A 20752-nucleotide genomic window follows, 5' to 3' on the forward strand; every position below is an offset into this window, starting at 1 on the left:
TCAGAAGACTAAAGCTCTGGGCTCAGCATTTTTCATTTTTCAGTCAGGCAGGAGAAAAGACTCCTAACAGGCATTGATTAGTGGGGGACAGGCCCGGCCTCATGAAAAGCAAACTGTCGATACGGGCGCAGCATCTTCACATTGGAACAAACGAGGCCCGTCGCTCCCCACCGCTCATTCCACTCCACTTAACACATTTTATTGACAGCCCCTGTTTTCCTAATGAAATGCTAAATATATCTCCCTGGGCTGTGGCGCGCTGGCAGCCACTGTTATGGAGATGGAGAGAATGAAAGCGCAATGTGACAGTCTCTCACACACACACCCGCATATGTGCACACAAATTAAAAAGGAGATGCACACACACATTCACGCACATTGAGCGTTGCATTAAGCAAGCACGCTGCTGACCTTTTTGTCCCCTCTTATCAGGTACCCTTCAGCGGGGAAGTGATCGGCTCACCAGATATAACCAATCACCTGACATTGTTTTTGTTTTATTTCATTGTTTGCTTTAATTGAATGCCGACTATCTAGATTTATTTAAGATTTCACATAGAGATGTACCTTCCTGTCAAGCTCGTGACGTATTCTTGTTTGTAAAGTAAAATAGGAAGGAAATAAGGATACAATAACTTTATATTTGCTAGTTCTTGATGCTACCAAAGAAAAACCATTTGGTAAGTAAAGTGCTTAAACCAAAAGTAAAAAAAGTAAAAGCCCTGAAATATATATTTTGTGTGTGTTGCCACCCTTTAACGTTTCGTGTTGAAGAAAACAACAACAAGGTATTCTTGGTGTCTTCCCGCATTCTCCCAAAAATACTCCTCAAAAGCATTAATTGGTATATTTGGAAATATTGGTGTCTCCACTAGAATGTCAAATAAAATGATGTGGGTCTGAATAAAAGTTTTGCTGCACTGCATCAGTTAATTCTATTTTATTTGTATTTACTTGCAATATTTTATCTGTTTTATTGTGTTGCACTGTTGGAGGAGCCTGTGACCTAAGATTTTCACTGACATAACTACTGTAGCTATGTACACATGACAATAAAAGCCTTGAATCTAAATAGTCACAGACAGTGGTATTGAGGAGGTAAACTGTACCTGAGTTGGCGAGTGCGATGGCTTTGAGCGTGACGAACTCTTCCTTCTCCATGCGCAGCTTCTTGTAGCGTCGCACCAGCGGCAGGATGGCGACGTGCAGGTCCAGCAGGCCTGAGACCCTCGCCTGCTCCTCGTCCACCACGTAGTCCTCTGCGTATACTATCTCGTCCTCGCAGGGCAGCGAGCGAAACACGATGCTCAGCACCAGGATCTCCATCCAGGCGCTCTGCAGTAGACTCATCTGGTCTGCCAGCGAGAGAGTGGAAAAACCTGCAGAAACAAAAATAAACTAATGTTATTTTTGGGAGATTTCCTTTCCATGTATTGCTGCACTCACTCACATGACCGTGAGATCAACCCATTAACTTCACTGCACTGTAAACGGCCGACTCAAGTCCTCAATGTGTTTTATGGGCTGTGTATACAACCCTGTATAATCCCCAGAGAAGTCCAACATGAAACAGAGGCCGATGGCTGTATGTGGTGGCTTAAAGGAAGAATATAAATCAGTCAAGTATGGAGGCCTTTGAAACATGAGCTAGCGCTGCTTCCACCATCAACCGTCCACAGTCAGCCCTCTCTACCTCATACACACATGACACACCGCTTAGTGATGTGACACACCGTTAAACCTAGTCACCTCTCACTCTGGTCATGGTACAGAAGAGAGAAAACTAAATGAATTCTTCATAGCCAAAACATTTTATTTCAAAATCAACTGAATTAATGGTCTAATATAAATGTGTTCTCAGTCACTTGATCATTGTTTCTGGTCGGTGTCACCATCTGTCATAACATGAACTCAATCCATCAAACAAGTTGCAGAAATATCTACCAATATAGCGGGTTTAATTTCTCAGATATTTTGTGTCTACTATGCCTTTATCAGATTTGTTTAATTATATGATGTGAATCAATTAGTCATATCATTGTCAAAGAGTTTTGGATTAATGTGAAAGCTCCTTAAGCCCAAAAGGACTAAACAAGGAACCAAAAGGGACGTTTGTTTTCTGTAGAGTTTAGTCGATAATATCTGTTCTAAAAAATCAAATAGCTAGGGAGAGTTACAACAACATCGACAATTGATGTGAGACAAATAAACCTCAGTTACCACTCTGATGAAGGCAAGATGGCGGAAGTACAGAAGATTATTTCAGAAGAGTTTTTGGTCTTAAATCCACACTGATCTGCATCAAGTCAGCTCTGATAGTAATATCAGTCAAAAACATACCTAATGAAATTCTCATATACTTGAATTGTTATTAACACTTGGTGACATAATGGTATTTAGATGGGAACGGTTTTCAAATGAAGTGCTGAAACAAAACCAAAACGTATTCCCTGATAGACACCATCTTGATCCTTTTGTCTCTCGTGTTCAACCTTCTGCACTCGAGGTAACAATCCCTCCAAGATCTCGAGGTCGACCCATCAACTCTCTTTGCGACAATCACACCACATCAAACAGACAGACATCTGAAAGGACCTCAAGCGCCACAATACCTTTCACTTCTCTATAGTGAATAGGAAGGTGATTGGGGGGTATTGACCAGGGCCTTGAACCCAGCACTCTGCTTACTTAAATCTGCGGTTGTATGGATGGGAATGGGGCAGGTTGACTTAAAAGGAATTCCTCCCGATGGTTCTTATCAAGCAAATAGAGAAACGACGAGGGGGAGAGAGAATGAGGGAGAGAGAAAAGAGTGCTGGGGGTGTCATTGATTAGTAGATTGTAATCAGTCCACCAAATGCGAAAGGGGGATCGATCCAAGCCTCAGATCTGACAAACAGACAGTTGATGGAGGACATCCGGTACACGTTTAGTGGGGGGGGGACTACGGGATCCCTGAATGGAGATACTGTAGGCTGCATCAGGAATTCATGAATTTACTTTCCATTTCCAAAACACAAGCAAATTAATGGCTTCAATCCCATCAGGTGTATTTGGAATAATAATGGAGGATCAATGACTAACGTGTGCACAAAGCGAGTCCATAAAAACTCAAACTGATGTTGAAATGCTTATTATGAGTGTTTAATACATCAAACCTCCAAACTGGTTATATTCAAGCTTTGTCTCTACATTTTTTTCAACCTTTTCTAGAAAGTACAGTCACCATCTTCAGCTGTCTCCATCTTTTTCCGCCCCAGTCTATGTTTTTATTCCCTTTCCACTCAATTTACTTAAGCGATGGAGTGACTTCATGGCTCCCTGGAGGTCGCCCTCGAGCTTCAGGTGTGCCGCCTGGAGGTGGCTGAGTTAAGTGTCGCTGTGGAGGGTGATTCCCCGCCATGAAATATCAATATTTTGCCCTACGGATTTACTGCCGTTTGACCAAACATGACACAGTATCGAGCCAGCTGGGGAATGCCTCCCTCTCTGCAGTTTTATCCTCTTGTGATGACAAAAAACATGAACTGAGACAAGAGACACCACAGGTTTCCATAGTTTTAAGAGAAAAATATATTATTATATATGAATCTCCACTACAAAGGAAGAGTGCAGTTAGGGAGGAATTAAGGAAGTGTTAAAGGATTACAGCCTAGCAGGCAAACTGCATATAAAGGGTTGTAATGTGTTCATTTTATATCTTTTAAAGCTAATTATTATACCCAATTAAACCCGTTTTAAATAGAGAGTACCCAAAATTCAGATATTTCAACCTATTAAAACTAAATATACAGTATAATATATTTATTATGTGATTTCAATTCAATTCAATTACTTTAAGATTATGCTAGTGGGTTAGATGTAGCTACCGCCTTGTTTATTTATTTTGGATAACAAACTGAAATACAATTATGTAAAGTTAAAGAAAAGACGTGGCAAGTACATTTGATTAATAGCTGTAACTCTGTGACAAACTAGCATTTAGTCTAGCTATGGCTAACGGTATGTTGCTTTAGCTGTCTAGATGAACGCCCGTAGATTATGAAGCAAGAGACATATTACAATTTGGAATAAAAGCATTAATTAAATCTGAATGAATACATATTGTTAATGTACATTATCTCCCAGTGTTCAAATAAGTCATATAATCTTATATCTTATAACTATTACAATGATTAGGCTCTATGGGGAGTAAGGGAAAGATCATGGTCTTGTTTAAATATTGATAAAGTCAATATTTTTCAAATTAATATTGAAGCATGAGGTGCAACACTTCTTCAACATTTGATCACCATCGCCCCTGAACCAAAGTGTTTATGTTGCCTAAACCCAATCACTTGAGGAATTCAAGATGCTAATTCTGCCGGTTTCAAAGTCCATTTAGTCTTTGTAACACTGGAATAAATAATGGTGGAACAAATCTCAATTCAAAATCTGTTTAGTAGACTGAATATCTTCCACACCCAAGGGTGCTACAGGTCACACTGAACCACTGTACCCTCAGGTTTGAACAGCATTGTGTAGGATAATTGTTTGCTGAAAAGCAGAGTGCTCTGGCTATGCAACAGTACAGTACAGGAACAAATCAGATAAGTAATTGAATCCCTATTCAGTACACTGAAGAGAGTGAGTGGTTGGCAGTGAAGCTTGAAGCTGTCATTGAGAGCTGGGTCTAAAACAGACAGCAGTTCACTCTCTATTCATTTAGTATCATTACAGGCCTCCTAAGAGCCCTAATGGGCCTAATAAAAAGACAGAGGTAATAATGAGACTAGAGGGCCCTATATGAGCCGCAGGAGTAGGAGGGGGAGAGTCATGGGAACGAGAGAACAAGGAAGCCAGAGAGTGTGTGAATGATACGATGGTGTGTGAGAGAGTTAAGGAGAGAAAGACGGGAAAGAAGAAAGCCATGCTGAACCGACAGAAATACCAGAGGGCGCTGGATGCAGTTGCCTGAATATAAATCTTCACATGTTGTGCACACTGACATGTCAGAGATGGTGTCTGTGTGTTAACAGCTGCACAAATTAGTGGCCACCCCTGACCCCCTGACTACCGAGCTGCGATTTTGCTTCCATTTTCATGACAGTGTGTGTAACATCCAATCAGTGAATGCCTCATGATGAGTTATAGCATTCCTTTCACACACGTTTAGTAATTTTATTTAAAACGCTATGAAAACCATTTCTCCTAACAGTTTTGTTCTCGAAGGCAAAAATATGTTTGTTTTGAAGCTTAGGAATAGTTGGTGTTGTATTAACTAAACTAAAGTAAAGGAAGTTGCAGTAGGCTTGGCGGCCATTTACCACACATATTTAAACAAAATGTAACATAAAACCTTCCCGTGCATGTTTTCTCCCAGGTCTCTACATCTGGATGTTGAAGGACTTTTGCATTAATGGAGCGATCCGCAGTAATGACTCTTATTACCTCATCGTTAAGGCCATTTGCGCAGTGGGCTATGAGTGTAATGGTGGGAGTGGACTGTTAAACTGTAGGGACCCCTTTTGTCTTAATCGTTACTTGGTGACACTCTGACCCGCTGGCCCCGGGTAAAGTGTCCCCAGAGTGTCGCGTGCCCCATTAATAACTCTGTCAGGTCTGCATTTAGATCTACATAGCATGCAAGATCAATAGTTATACATAGAAAATGTAACAGGGATTGACGTTCCAAAATATTATATTATTTCTGAACCCCTGGAGCTATATGAATACTTTTAAGAATTTGTGACTACTCTCTCATAAATATACATGATGTCATTTTAAAACTAAATGTGTTATTTTCTTTCTTTGGAGCATTCTTTAGATCCAGATTCTCAAATGTAAGGAGCTTCTTTGTTTTATATAAATTAAATATCTTCGTGTTTTGTATTGCTGGCGGGATATATATATTTTTTTAAAGATGATGTATTTTGCTCTGAGAAATTGTGATGGTTATTTTATTGATAAATAAAGAACATTTTAGCCAGTTAATTAATAATGAAACTTGTGTGCTGCATTAAAATATTCAATTTGCTACATGTGCAATTTTGTACATACTCGATGGGATCAATAAGATCTACTTTGAGTCCAATCTGTGCTCCCTCCAAACACAAAGTGTCTGTTTCAACTGATAGAGATAAAAAGGATCTCAGGTTATTTGCATAACAAGTCTTATTTAAGAATTTGTCAACAAGGGCCGGGGAAATCAGTATTTCCCTAAATAAATCAATGTTACTGTGTAGTCTCCTTCAGTAAGTAAGAGGATTGCTTTCTTTAAGTCTGGGATTGAAATGGAATACATTGACATAGGGGCGTATCTCCCCCCCCCCCCCCCCCACACACACACAGACTCTCCCACTCCACCCAGTCAAATCAAAGGTTTCAGCTGCTCTTTATTGATTAGATTTTAGAATATGGGACTAGCTTCTCCCTTAGGTGCAGATGAGTAGCAGATGTTAATTATCCTGTGTCTCTCAGTGTGTGTTGTGTGTGTGTGTGTGTGTGCAACAGTCAGTGAACTACTTCAGTAATCGTCAGTGAACTACTTCAGTAATCGCATACTGTATCGTTCCAACAAATTAAAAGAACAAATGTGGGTTTTCTTGCTTGCTTTATTTTAAAGTATATCATACGAGTGTCGTCATGAATCCTGTAATCAAACCCTACAAATTAGATATTGATTTTTTTTATTCGATGAACCAAAACAACTGCTGACATAATCCTAGTTGTATAATGTATGTAATTTGTCTTTCAATTGGACCTTCTTAAATTTGGTTTTGTTCATAGAATGTTTGCCAAAGAAAGAAATAAGTATCTAACTTGAAAGTGTTAAATACGGAAATTAATATGTTTTTTTAGAAGTATGCCAGACGACACAGTCATCCATTAGAAGCCATGTCTCTCTACCTGGGATATGTTTGGCCCAGCCGATGATGACCACCAGTTCGCGGTCGGCCAGGTCGCACAGCGTGGTCAGGGCCTTGATGTCTCCATCGGGCATGGTGGGGTCGGGCATGGCATAGATCTTCTCCGGCTCCACCACCAACAGATGGGAAACGATCTTCGTCACTGAGAGAGAGAGGAGGACAGACGCAGAGATGAAGAGAGAGAAGAGAGAGGCGTGGTGAGACAATTTTAGGTGACAAAACAGTATTTGTTTGAGAGAAAAAAAGTAAAACAAAATTAAGAAAATTAAGAAAAAATACATGTATGCTGGATTATAGTGGAGCATAGGAATGATAACAAATAAATAAAGTTTAAAAAGAAGTGGCAGTCTCAATTGAAAACAATTATAATAATTCTATAAACACATTCTATAAATACCCCAAGTTGTGATATTGCTTATCTGATTTAAGAGCCAAATGAAGCCTCTCTGTAACGCTGAGGTGCCAAACAATTGAGCTGAGTCAGATAGAAACATCAACAACTGTGTGACTCACGTGGCTTTTTGGCAGGAGGGGCCATGCTGAGGCCGAGGTAGGCGCTGTTCTCTGCGTCCAACCTCCGCTTGTACTTCTGTCTCCCCCCTCTCACCCGGTCCAGACGTACACCTGTAAAATAAAAAAGATCACACATGTAGAAATGGCTTCCAAAAACAGTTTATATGAATTCAATAACAGCTACATCTATAACTACTTTGCGTGATAAAAGAATATACGCAAATACTTTGCTGAGCCATAGATCTCAATCTCAGATTCCCTTGTTTTTATTATTTTTACATTCATGCTTGATTGATCGATCATTATTATGTCATGCATACACAATATGCCCAGCACAAACAAGCTTACAGGGCATATTTATTTAGACAGATATAGTAAACTTAAATAAGTCATCCTTTTGGTCATAGTTAGTACACCAAAAACTTTCTAGACTTTGAACAGAAATTCAAAAGAAACACAAAAAATGTCATGAATTTTCATAATTCACACAACCTGTTATTTGACATTACAGCCGTAGAGAATTGGAGAGAGACTTAGAATTTCTTCAATGTCATATAACTTTAAGACTTTTTTTTGGAAAGTTATTCCTGTATAAGTAGTTATTTATGCATATTCCATAGATGTTGAGTTTCTTTCTTTTATTTTTGACCTTTCACTGAAAGAGTTAAATACCTCTGTGTTGCAGATGGAGAGTGTAAGAATCTAGTTAGTATACAAGCTGACATATCAGGGATTATCTTGAAAGCCATCTCAGAGGACATCAGATGCACCTTATGTGCTGGATTTACACGCTTGTATTACAAGTTGTTTGAGCATTGAGGGAGAGCAAACAGATTTTACATGGTCAAGTGGAATTGAGCCGTGTGAGATTTCCCAGTGACTCGTATAAATTCCTTTGATTCCCTTGAAAACAAAAGAATCCGATTAGGATGGTCTTTCAATTTCCTGACACCGACTATCCACTAACCTAATTACCCACCGTGCCCAGAGGGAGCTCATTCTTCCCAGCAAACACAGTGAGATCATTTTATGCCTGGCAGATTGAAGCTAAATCGAGAGCCCCTCTCCTAACACAGCTTTCCATTTGTACGCCTTAAAGTAATCAATAAGGCTTGCAAATAGACTTCTTGTTCTTTGAACACATGTGGATGTGTTTTAATTAGTCAGTTAGGCAGCTAGGAACTGGGTTTGAGATAGATGGAGCTTTTGTAGTAGTTTCTGCCATTACTCTGGGTTAAGGTGAATTTAAAATGACAAATTGTGCTTCGGGAGACCGTGCGCATGTACTCTAGATATTACAATTCGAAAGCTTCTGTCTATTTAATGACACACATAGGCCTAATAAAGAGATATTGAGTAAGTAAAGGCTTTCAAAACAATAAGAATGTGTCATGCAGAAACTTAATAAGCAGGTGTCTACACTAAATATATGTAGACTTGTCAGACTAAGTGACACAAATTATTGCTGCCTTTGTCCCTGACATCTACCACCGACCTCACATACACACTCACACAATAGCACACACACACACAGTTTTCCTGCTGCAGGGTCATGTGGCTGCAACAAGCGACAAGTGACCAAACAGCCGGAGTTAGAATTCCAAGATCCGCGGGGGCCGTTTGAACTGGAACATCCAACTGGCCCATAATTAATAGACGCTGACAAGAATTAAGAGCTCAGTGCTAACCAGTTTCAGTTTACAGCTTAGCGGCGCTGCAAACGGCAGAGAAGCAAGGCAGGAGGGCAGAGAGGGTAAAAAAAGAGTTAGATAATGTGAAGAATGGGAGGAGGGGGGAGGAATAAGACAGAACAAGCTGCTGTTTTTGGCCGAATGTATCAGTTTTCTGCAAGATCTCTGTTTTTCTTTCCCTTCTGTCTGTCTCTTTTTTCACTCTCCCTTTCAGCATCGAGTTCACGTCTCCGGGCCCTGACAGCCCTGCCTGTCCCAGCCAGAGCTTGATCCGACCATTGCGGGATTATCTCCTCCCCATGTGATACAGAAGAGTACTGAGAATCTGACCACAACAGGACAGCTGGATGAGGCCCCCTTGTCGAGGGCTAGGGGAGGGATGGGGGGGTTCGTGTCATCGTCAGCCGCACATTCAACACCTCGGGCCCAAAACCGCAGCAGCCTTCACGCTTCAGGACAATCGGGTCCAGAGCTTGTGTCTCAGCGCTGAGAGAGCCTGTGACATGGGGGCCACAGATCATCTTAAAAGCATCCAGATCCATTTTTTTACGGTTGCTGAAGTATGGAAGCAGGGGCGAGGCTGCCAGAAGTGTGTGTGCTGAATGTTATGAGCTCGGTAAGATCATACAGTGCAGTATGCTCATAACTTAGCTGGCCTGAGACACAAAGATACTGGCTGACAGTCCATCCTTGCTCTGTGTGAGTGAGTGTGTGTGTGTGTGTGTGTGTGTGTGTGTGTGTGTGTGTGTGTGTGTGTGTGTGGTGTGTGTGTGTGTGTGTGTGTGTGTGTGTGTGTGTGTGTGTGTGTGTGTGTGTGTGTGTGTGTGTGTGTGTGTGTGTGCATATATGTGTATGGAAAGACGATGAGGCATGTTTGCATAGCAGCAATCTTTACGGCCACCTGACCCCGGCTTCTCTTTCACATTCAATATCTTTATTGACCAACCTTAAAGCACATTCCCGATTCAAGCGGCTGTTTTCCTTTATGTGGCGGTCGCTGTGTGTATGTACGTGTCAGGTGAATTTATTTCTTTCATTGTGTTTATTTTTATTGGATTCCTATTAATTTCAACACAGCAGTTGCTAGTCCTTTCTTTAATGTCCACATAAAGAAATATTTATAAAATCATACAGCCAGGTTTTTGGTATTAAATTAATTCCCACCGAGCCAAACACCAAAAATAATGTCAGGAGGAAAATGTCACTAAATAGTTGTAACTACTTGGACTTGTTATGTTTTATTTATTATGTTAACTGTGGAAAAATGAATCCTTTATCTTTGGGTTGTTATAGTAAGTCTAAATACTGTATACTGGGATAACCCAATAACATTATCCACCTTGTATACTGTAAATGGGAAAGTAACAAAAAGTTGACTAAAATGTGTATATGTTTGTATATTGAAACAGAAAGTAATATAAACACTAAGTTATAAAACAATAAAAACTGATTTGTGTAAGGGTTTGTTTAAAGTGGACCTATCATGCTATATTTGAATAATATATTGTAGGGCCATACCTATATAAAACATGTCTGTGAAGTTTTTTTTTCAAAATACCAAACAGATCATGCATTTTAGCCATGCCTCATTTCGCTCTATTTGCTCTTTTTTAGCCCTGTTTTTGGCTGAATCTGTGAGAAGTCTACTTCGCTGCTTTTGTGGCAGACTACAGCGACACCTACAGGCCTGGCATATGTACTACAGCGTCTCCAGCGCTTTTGAACGGCAATGGCCGTGGCTGCCTCCTCCTGATAGGTGGAGTGTTGCCCATAGTGTTGCACGGTGTACCGATACTTGAAAGGTACCGCGATACCCTGCCGTTAAAAACGTTACGATTTCTCCGTTTCATTGGTATCGGTACTTTAAGAATGACGGGGAAAAGTACTCCGGTGAGAAAGCGTTGTTTTAATCCCTCCCCTCTCAAGCACGCTCAAGTGCCTCCCCTCTCTCATGCACGGCATGCGCTAGCTGCCAGAGCATGTGAGAAAATGAGAAGCATGGCTGCAAGTGGGAGGGCAACTGCCGCTGCGCCTCGGCTTGTTGACAGAAGCGAAATTTGGAAGTATTTGAGCTATATCTCTGACAGTGAGGGCAAGCCTACGGACACCACGAGGCCTGTCTGTAAGAAATGTTTTAGATCCCTGCAAACCAAGGGAGCCAACACATCAAACTTGGTTAAGCACCCGCCGACCGGCATCCAGAGCTGTTTAAAGAATTTAAAGACAGACAGGTTAGCGAATGTGATAGATAACATAATTACATAATGCTCAAGCCCATGCCCTCAAATCTAAGTCAAACAAATGTAATTTATTTCGTAGTTTGACGAGGCAATTAATGGCAATGATAACTGTCTAATATGGCTATCTTTTTAGCTAACTTACCAATGTGGCTAACATCTGCAATGTACATTTTGTCAATAATTATTTATATTACTGTACTATTACATGTTAATAAAATATAAAGTTAACTATCAAAGAAATCACATAAACTCAAGTATAAAGAAGAGACCATGTTGTAAGAAAACACTTAAAGGTGGGGTAGTTAAGTTTGAGAAACCGGCTCGAGATACACTTTTTGTTATATTCCATGGAATGCTCTTAACATCCGATAGCAATGAATATCTTAAGTGCTTTGACAAAAAATCCATAAAAAAATGTCATCTGTGGAAGCTGTAGTACTGTAAAAAGCACGACCAATCCGTTTAGCCGGCTCGGCTAAACGGATTGGATTGCCGCCCTGTCTGTCAGCCTTCCATCTCGTGCACGCACAAATGTATCTCGTGCCGTCATTGGGCGTGCCGTCATTGGGCGTGCATTGCAGCAGTACTTCAATGACACTTTCACCAGTCTGCTGACGTCATGTGCGCGTTCATGTGTGTTGGAGGAGGTGCTCTGTAAGGAAGTCTGAAGAAAGGGGCGGATTCTTTTCGGCTGTGTACTTTCAAATTTTAGTGCACTCGAGCCGGTTTCTGAAACGTACCTACCCCACCTTTAACAGATAAACTACAATTGTATTGATCATGAAAATAAGAAAAGAAAAGTATCGAAAAGGAATCGGAATCGCAATTCTTGACTTGGTATCGGTATCGAAACCAAAATGTTGGTATCGTGACAACACTAGTTGCCCATATAGGCGGATCACCTCGTTTCTGACGTCAGAGATATTTGAAATCTGTATCAGATCTGTTGCAGCCCCGTTTTTAGAAATTTGGGTATGGAGGAAAAGAGAGAGGGTTGTGTTTTCTGACACTTGGTGAGTTCCCTGACACACCGGGGACACATATTCATGTATAAAAGACGTACAAAAGTGCATTTTGCATAATAGATCCCCTTTAAATTACAGCATGTTATTCCCCACTGTGGTCAAATTCCCACACAAACAATATGTCTTCAGTTTTTACAATGTCTACGGGCCTGCACAGTAAATAAATGAAACTAGAATAGAAAACAAAACTAAATGGCCTGGAAACTAACCAATTGCTGTCCAGTACAAAATAAAATGTATTAAAATAATGAAAAATAAAAAGTATAAAAAGAATATCTATGTAAGATCTATTCATAATATGCAGTAGAAGCTTTATAGAGAGCATCTCACCGGCGTGCACGTGGCTCATACAGTGTGTATGGAGCTGTTACTATATGAACATGTGTGTGTGTATCCCGTGCAACTATTTTCAGCCGCTCACCTGTCAGCGGCGCTTCTTTCTAGAGAATGTGTCAGAATTGGCTGGCTGGCTAACGCTGCCAAAAGGAGATTAGGAGCTCCCTATTTTAGCTGGGAAAAATCAGAGGGATGCAGCGAGCGCCCCCTCCTACTGTCCCTCACCCTTTAAACGGCACAGGGACCTTGCCCCTATAGAGCCGCTTCTGGAGAGCTGAAGACATCGGACAGCTTTTGTTTGATGGTTGAGAAAGAGGGAGGGTAGAGGAAAAAGGGTAAGGGGTGAGGAGGAGGAGGGGGGGGGGTGTATCAGGATGGCATCCCACCTGCTCTATCCCCCAGACAAAGCAGGAGTTGTTCTCCCATAGCTGCGAACATTGGCATCGCTCTCTTTATCATGTTTTACACTTTTCATAAATCTGAGTCGGCGTGTTCACAAGGGTATTACTGTGTGTGTGTTACAGAGCCGCACTGACCACAAATGTGCCTGTAATCGAAAACATCTGCAAGGCTGGAGATGACCCGGGTCGATTCAGGATCCCCGGTCTGTGGTGTTTGCACAAATCGTTGCGTGTCGGGGTGGGTGAAAGAGAAAAAAATACATAGAAGGAGACGAGTGCCAGCGGGAAACAGGGACCTCAAGGTCTGATCCCACGTCACTTGTCAGGGGTGATATACATTTGGCATGTGTGTACATGAATGTGTGCTGTGAGTAGAATGTGTGTGTGTGTGGGAGGGTTGTAAAGAGGTCAGCACTTCGCTAAATCCCCTTCTTCAGGGGAACACGTGTTAGCCTCCGTGTCTGATCTATCACCTGCCAGACAGTGAGGACAGGCCAGTGCAAAGCCTGTGGGTGGGCGCTCCGCTGAAGCCCGACACCCTAAAAAGCAAACACTGCCCCGTACATGTGCTATTAGATAGACAAGTTTGCGGAACAAGAAAAATCAAGTAACAAGGGGTCAAAGGGCAATTCAGAATCTGGCTTTGTAGACATATCAAATGTATGGGACTTTAAAGGCATCCGTACAGTATGGACTTTTGCTATATCTTTATTTTGATGATGTAATCTTAGTGTATGGATTGGTTTCTGATCTAAGGCTATTGATTGTAAAGGGACCTGACAGTCTGTGATATTGGATATGGCTTTACTAATCTTTTGTGTATGTGGTCAGAGGAAAATAAGGCTGTAACGTTACCCCGGTAGCCACGTTCGCTCAGGAAAGACTGCTGATCCCTATCTGTGGTCGGGAGAGAGGACGAGACAGCGGTGTAGGTTGCCAAAATAGTCTGGCAGCTTGTATTTATCCGCCACATTACAGCAGTGTCAGAAAATCAAGCAAAGAAGCCACCAGAAACACTGAGCTAACACCAAATCTGGCAAGTGTCGACTTCTAACGTGTCTTTTTATAGTTAAAAATGTGCACAAAGTCAGTAGTCCTAAAGGGTTTGTACACTTGTGTTTTAATAAGACATATTTTCAGACATACCAATTTGCTAACATGATGCTGTGATTACCTGATACTATGCAGAATTTGTCACAGCACTAAAACTACAGTAAGCTAAAATAAACCCTCCATCTTCAGCACAAAAATAGAAGTGACTCAAATCACAACGTCAAAAAGTTCTCATTCAGTCCAGAGAGTTTTGCTTCATTTATCACCGTATAGTAATGCTATGTAGTTATTAGCGCTGCTATTAGCTGCAGGCACTGAATCCTGGCAGTAGTGACTGACACCATACCTTCCACGAGTTGTAATTACGTGAGAATTTTTCCATTGGACCTGTGACCTTTTATCAGTCTCAGCTGGACATTTAAGGGGTCACTGAGCGAGGCCGGTTCCCTCGAACAGACGCCTGCCGCTGATCATCCTGCTGAGGCACGGCAGTAAAGCCCGCTCTGGAAACAAGCCTGTCACTAACAATATGTTTCCCAAGAATCGTTTTGATATCCCTTTCAGAGAGGACATACTGTATACAATGAATGCCTATATCTCTGGCTACTCCAAACTCATGTAAGAGTGAGAAAGGATACAGATGTAATATACAACAGTTAGACCCTCCTCACATTCACATCTGTATATTTTAGTTTAATAAACACATATATTACTTTTGCAGAATCTCTTTATTACTTGAAAGATTTTGCATATTTAAAAAAATATCTATCTTCTGATATATATATATATGTATATATTCTGATATAATGCACTATTTCTATAGTAAAACTTCAATTTTTTATTAAAATGTTCTTCTATAAAGCATTTATTTTGATGTATATGTATTGTACACATGTTATAGCTTTCTCTTCCTATTGGGTTTCTCTATTTTACATTATGTTATCTTGATTTATTTTCTTTGTATTTAATTTCCTCTGTGTTTATATTATGCACCAATACAAGAACATACCCTGCATTTCAAAACCTACTTGGCATATGTAGGATTTTGAATCTCTTGAAAGTATAAACTCATTTTACTTCCCCCGAATCTTTGCTAAAATATGTTGAGTTACTTCTTCCGAAAACTCGAGTGGTTTGGATCTACTCGAACACGCATGACGCCACCCGGCTGGCCGGAGCTCTGAGAGTCAGCTGATGAGCGGCAGGTGTTGCAGGCAGGAGGGGCTACCCCTGCCCACTTATGGGGGGGCCTATAACTGTGGCAGCTGGCACTTTATAATTCAGGATGGCATGCTTAGAGCGGAGCTTAGAGGCTCCTGGTGGAAATATTAAGACACTTTTAGAACGACTGATCTCATAAGTTCTCTCAACATCTTCTGAAGAACGAAGCATGTCTTATGAAACCGCCGCACAGTAACAAGCAACTACTATTGCATTTATATAATGTCGATGGACGATGGTAACGTGCGCAGTATATATAATAATTAACAAGGGAATTACACTAAAATACAAATATTTTGATCAGTTTTTGTATGCCTATAGCTGTAAAAGTATTTTAGAATAGAACGACGTTTACAAGGCAATATGTGGTGCTAATGAAATGCATATCTTCTTACATGACACCTGCATTCATATTAGACTATGTGATTATTCCTTTTCCATGAGCAGCCCTTAGCCACTTGTTACATGGTGATCTCATTACATGAAGTAGGGCAAGCCGCTGTCCCCCACTGATTCCACGATCAAAGCCCCCCCACGTTTGTAAGAGGCCACGCTACGGCACTATGCCACCATTAAATCTCCTTTTTCCCTTTAATTGAATGCCATCACTTTCAGAGAATCACCTACTGTGCCACATGTCGAGGGGGCTGTGATGCTGTGTCTCAGGACCAGCAGGCGGTGGAGGCTACAGATACACGCACACACACACACACACACACACACACACACACACACACACACACACACACACACACACACACACACACACACACACACACACACACACACACACACACACACACACACACACACACACACACACACACACACACACACACACACACACACACACACACACACACACACACACACACACACACACACAACACACACACACCACACAACACACACACACCCACACAGTCCACATCATAGGCTTAGCTCGGATCGCCACAGACAATACCCCACCGTTTTTCCTCTAAGCATGCGCTAATAGCTTCAGCTTTATTTCTGAAGCAACGCTGTTTATTCTGGCTGAGAGTCAAAGCCTCGGTGTGAGATATTTGTACCGGGATGAAGACATCAAGAGTGGGCGCATGTAAAAATAGCGTTGTTATGGCAATACAATGGCTGACCCTTCATTGTGAGATGAAGAAACCACAGCTACATCAGAGCTGTATTAGTGGAAGTGAACCAAAAGCCTGACATACAATCTGGTGTTACCATGTTAACTGCTGCTGGCTTCTATCAGGAGCTGTGTTTGGTGCGTGGCAGAACACAACAAGACTGTGTTACCCAGGTTTATTTTAGGACGTTTACGACTTATGTCTCTAAGATGAGTCTATAAACACATTCTTTAAACACTCCATTTCATATTAGGATTTATCTTATACTATAATTGCAGATGGCAGTGGGCTAAAGTCCGGAACTTAACCTACTTTAATCTGTGTTTAAACTGGGATACAACTTTTAAGTAAGTGGTCCCATGATGGTTGTTGAGGGATGTAATGCTAGGTAATAAAAACACACACACTATGCCATCATTAGTCCATTACACTATTAACTGTGTGCTGGTTAGGTGGATCACAGCAGTGATTTACAAAGTCTGAGTCTGTGGGAAGTGAACAAATACATTATAATTCTCCCTTGCTTGTACTAAACACCGGCATTAGTGCTTTATAGTAAAACTGCCATAATCACAAAGTGTGCATACAATCTTTTATTTAAAAAAACAAACAACCTTTTCTGCAATAAATGGGTTATAAAACATTATATTCACTTGTAACACAGAACCAATCCATCACAGCGAATGGACATATATATTTAAACTGATTACATATGATCATTTAATAATAATCTATCAGAAGATCAACAATGTTTTTTTGTTTTGTAATTCTGTGGGTACAACCAACTATTCTGTCTCTGGTGTTTCTAACAAAGCAAAACAATACATTTGAACAAAATTGTTGACCGTCTGTGAAAGCTTATTTTTAATATATTTGTTGGAAGACAAATCCGAAATAAAAAAGGGGTCGCATTTTCGTCTGCATTTTTAAGAATTACCTCCATAAAACTCTGTCTAAAAAGGTGTACCGGGAAGTCTCAATTCAGCACCAGGTATTATACTACTCTCAAAATAAACTACACCTAGACTCTATGCATCAGTGTAGAATAGCCCTTCTAGCTAAACACACATATGCAAAAAACAAACAGACTAAAAAACCTCTCTTCTTGGAGAAAAAAATAAAAATCTATCGGCTAGATTTTCCCTCTGTACTCCCAAAGGTCTCTCTCTGGAGGAGAAACAACACATGCAGGAAGTGAGCTGGGATGTTCGGAAAGCATTTAGTGGATCAATACGCCAGGCAAGAGAGGGGAAGGGAGACAGACAGAGAGGGAGAGAGAGGGTGAGGCGGAGAGATACCCAGAGCCCAGGGGAGAGGGAAGTCTTTGGGGAACAGCCTGTGCTTTTCAAGAGTACTGTTACACTTCTCAGTCCCGGTAAGAACATCCAACTCAGCAGCTTTCTCAGCCCGTCGAAATTAAACACAGCCAGGCTCTGCGGTGTGAGGAGAGGTGAGTTGTGGGTGATGTCACTGGTGTCTCCCCGAGGCCGCGGCCATCTTTCTTATCTGATCACTGACTCTTATTTTAGACCCCTGAGAGACTGTGGGGGGTTTCAGATTCACTGGGACGGGACAACGGTCTGACCAAAATGTTGATATTTAGTCCTAAAGCTGTCATTCCAATCCACAGAATCAACCCACCAATATGCCTTTGATTGTTAGCTTTTAGGTTCAAATATTTATTTATAAACTCTTTATAAGCCACAAAACACACTTCTATAAAGCTTGGTCATGAAACCTTCACAGCATCTAACTGTATTTTTTTTTGTATTTATTTATAGAAGGACCATGCATACAAAAACATTCATCTCAGCAAAGAGAAGAGATGCAATATGCCAGATTATAGCTAATAGCTAATTTCCATCTGTGGTCCTCAGACAGGTTCATAACAATCAATAAACAAATAATAACATTGCATGATCTCTATCAGTCAAACAATTTTAAAACCTGATTTAAGTACAGCTCAATAAATTAATACATAGCACACTTTCACAAATGTTATTTTTTGTTCCATAAAAGGAGCTGAATTATTATTAAAACATAGAAATCTAAAGATTGGTTATTAAAATGTCTTCTTGAAAACAATATTCTTTGCCTTTTAGGTGCTACTTTCAGTCATTATTATTTTTGTATTAAGTGTTTAAGGCTTAAGTCTCAACAGGGCTGCGGCCTACAATTATTTGAGTTATTCATTCATTCATTTCAACAATTCTCAAAATGGTAAAAAATACCTAATACCCACAGTGAATTGTAAAAAAATGTTGTTTAAATTATATGATATTACAAAGAGAAAAGCGAAGATGATTCACTTTCTTTTTTTAAAGCTGGAACTTGATGATTTTTTCAATGTTTTGACATTTTAGGTTGCAGAGTGCATTACTGTATACACATTATTAAACTAAATATTTTGGCACCATATCTCTTGTGAAGAAAACAAACAAACAAACAAAATGACCAGGTAATAATATCTTTACTCACCCTCTTTCAACATGCCAACTTTAAGACATTTCATGAAGCGGCAGGCCTGGCACGACTTGCGTCTCCTTTTGGTGATCTCACATTCGTTGGTGGCCGGACAGCTGTACTCAATATTCCCTGTAAGAAAATGCAAAAAAACATTTAGTTATTTAATGTGAGCAGAACACAGCAGCAGTAAGGATACATTTTTAGAATGATTACATAGAAAAAAATCAAGAACCAACACACCACACCACCACACACACAACAACACACACACACACACACACACACACACACACACACACACACACACACACACACACACACACACACACACACACACACACACACACACACACACACACACACACACACACACACACACACACACACACACACACACACACACACACACACACCACACACACACACACACACACACACACACACACCTGTCCCAAGGTGACCTCATGTGACACTCCTGAGGGAGAGGAGGGTTTAGTGGCATTTTGATGGGACATGTAAAAAGCACCTCCCCGCCCCGGAGTCCCACCCCCATTTTGATTCTCAGATAAATTAGCTTCATTAATTCAGAGCGTCCTCTCCGCAACGCTCACCACGACCCCTTGCAGCCCATCCCTCTTCACCCAAAGGATGATGGGAAAGCTGCCCTCCCTCCACAACACAAGGGCTAAGAGATGGACGCAGCTTCTGCATAATGCTCTCCAGCAAAGAGATGCTAGACTCGCCAATCTAGCTTTGCTACATATCATGTAGCAAAGCTCGATGTATTATTCAAGTCTGTCTCGACGTTTGTTGTCTCACTATGGAAATATTTCCTATGCAATTTAATCACTCAGGCCCAAAAAAAAGGCAGAAACGCAGACATATTGAACCTGCTGCCATGTAACCGCTGCCTGCTTTTCTCACCAGGTTCCGGTTAACAATTTTTTTCAGGATCATTACGCACCCAACTAAAAAGTGAACGTGACCTCAAGAATCCAATGACAAATCCTCTTTCCCAAGTATCCAAATCCCTTGATTGAGTGTTTAAACAATGTCCCCTAAACCCAGAGATGTATTAATGGTACCTAAAAACAGCAAACCAGGTGTTATCTGCTGCAGGTCTGCCAGAGCTGCCCCTCACACACACACACTGACTCACACACACTCCCCGGTTGGTCAAGGAGAAGGTGCCAACATTTGTCAGGATCCCTGGCATCAAGAGTGCCAGCAGGGTCACATGCACAGTGAGGGGCCCGGGGCAGCGTGCCAGCCCGTTGGCAGAGGCTGGTTCAGGGTAAAGCCTTTTAGACTGAGAGGCGTAGACACAGAGAAAATACAGTATAGATATAGAGAGTGGACAGTGCAGTGCTGTGTGTAATTATACACTATAAACATTTATACAGCATGTATGCTTATTGCCGTAGTAAACTGTTTGTGTGGTGAGAATACAACAATTTGAATACTTCACAATTTAGTACTAAAAGTTGTGGTTTAAATGATATGTTTTAAATGTTGTACTACGACTAATTCTTAACAGGTTTGAGTGACAGCATTTAAATGAGTTACAATCAAAAGTATGCCTAAACATTTCAGTAAAAGACAATTAGTATTTCTCGTATACTAAATAAGTGAATGTCATGTACTGCAAAACAGTACTATGATAATCCATGTAGAGTAAGTACTGTATAGGGTTAGTTTAAAGATAATTAGGGTGTAACTAATGCATTTGTTTTGGTTTTAGCAAACAAATAAAAATATATATATACAGAAG

General features: G+C 40.8%; 1 protein-coding gene across 2 annotated transcripts in view; it reads right to left on the reverse strand.

Annotated features, from left to right (window-relative positions):
- Positions 1 to 20752, reverse strand: part of esrrgb (estrogen-related receptor gamma b) — an 80642-nt gene that overhangs the window by 6260 nt on the left and 53630 nt on the right. For both annotated transcript variants that reach the window (XM_034197707.1, XM_034197706.1), the window contains 4 exons: positions 18994 to 19110; positions 7422 to 7532; positions 6889 to 7050; positions 1110 to 1379 (listed from right to left, as the gene is read on the reverse strand). In XM_034197707.1, coding sequence (XP_034053598.1) covers positions 1110 to 1379; positions 6889 to 7050; positions 7422 to 7532; positions 18994 to 19110 — 660 coding nt within the window. The remainder of the gene's footprint in view (positions 1 to 1109; positions 1380 to 6888; positions 7051 to 7421; positions 7533 to 18993; positions 19111 to 20752) is intronic.

Source organism: Gymnodraco acuticeps, unplaced genomic scaffold (assembly GCF_902827175.1).
Source record: "Gymnodraco acuticeps unplaced genomic scaffold, fGymAcu1.1, whole genome shotgun sequence".
NCBI lineage: Eukaryota > Metazoa > Chordata > Actinopteri > Perciformes > Bathydraconidae > Gymnodraco > Gymnodraco acuticeps.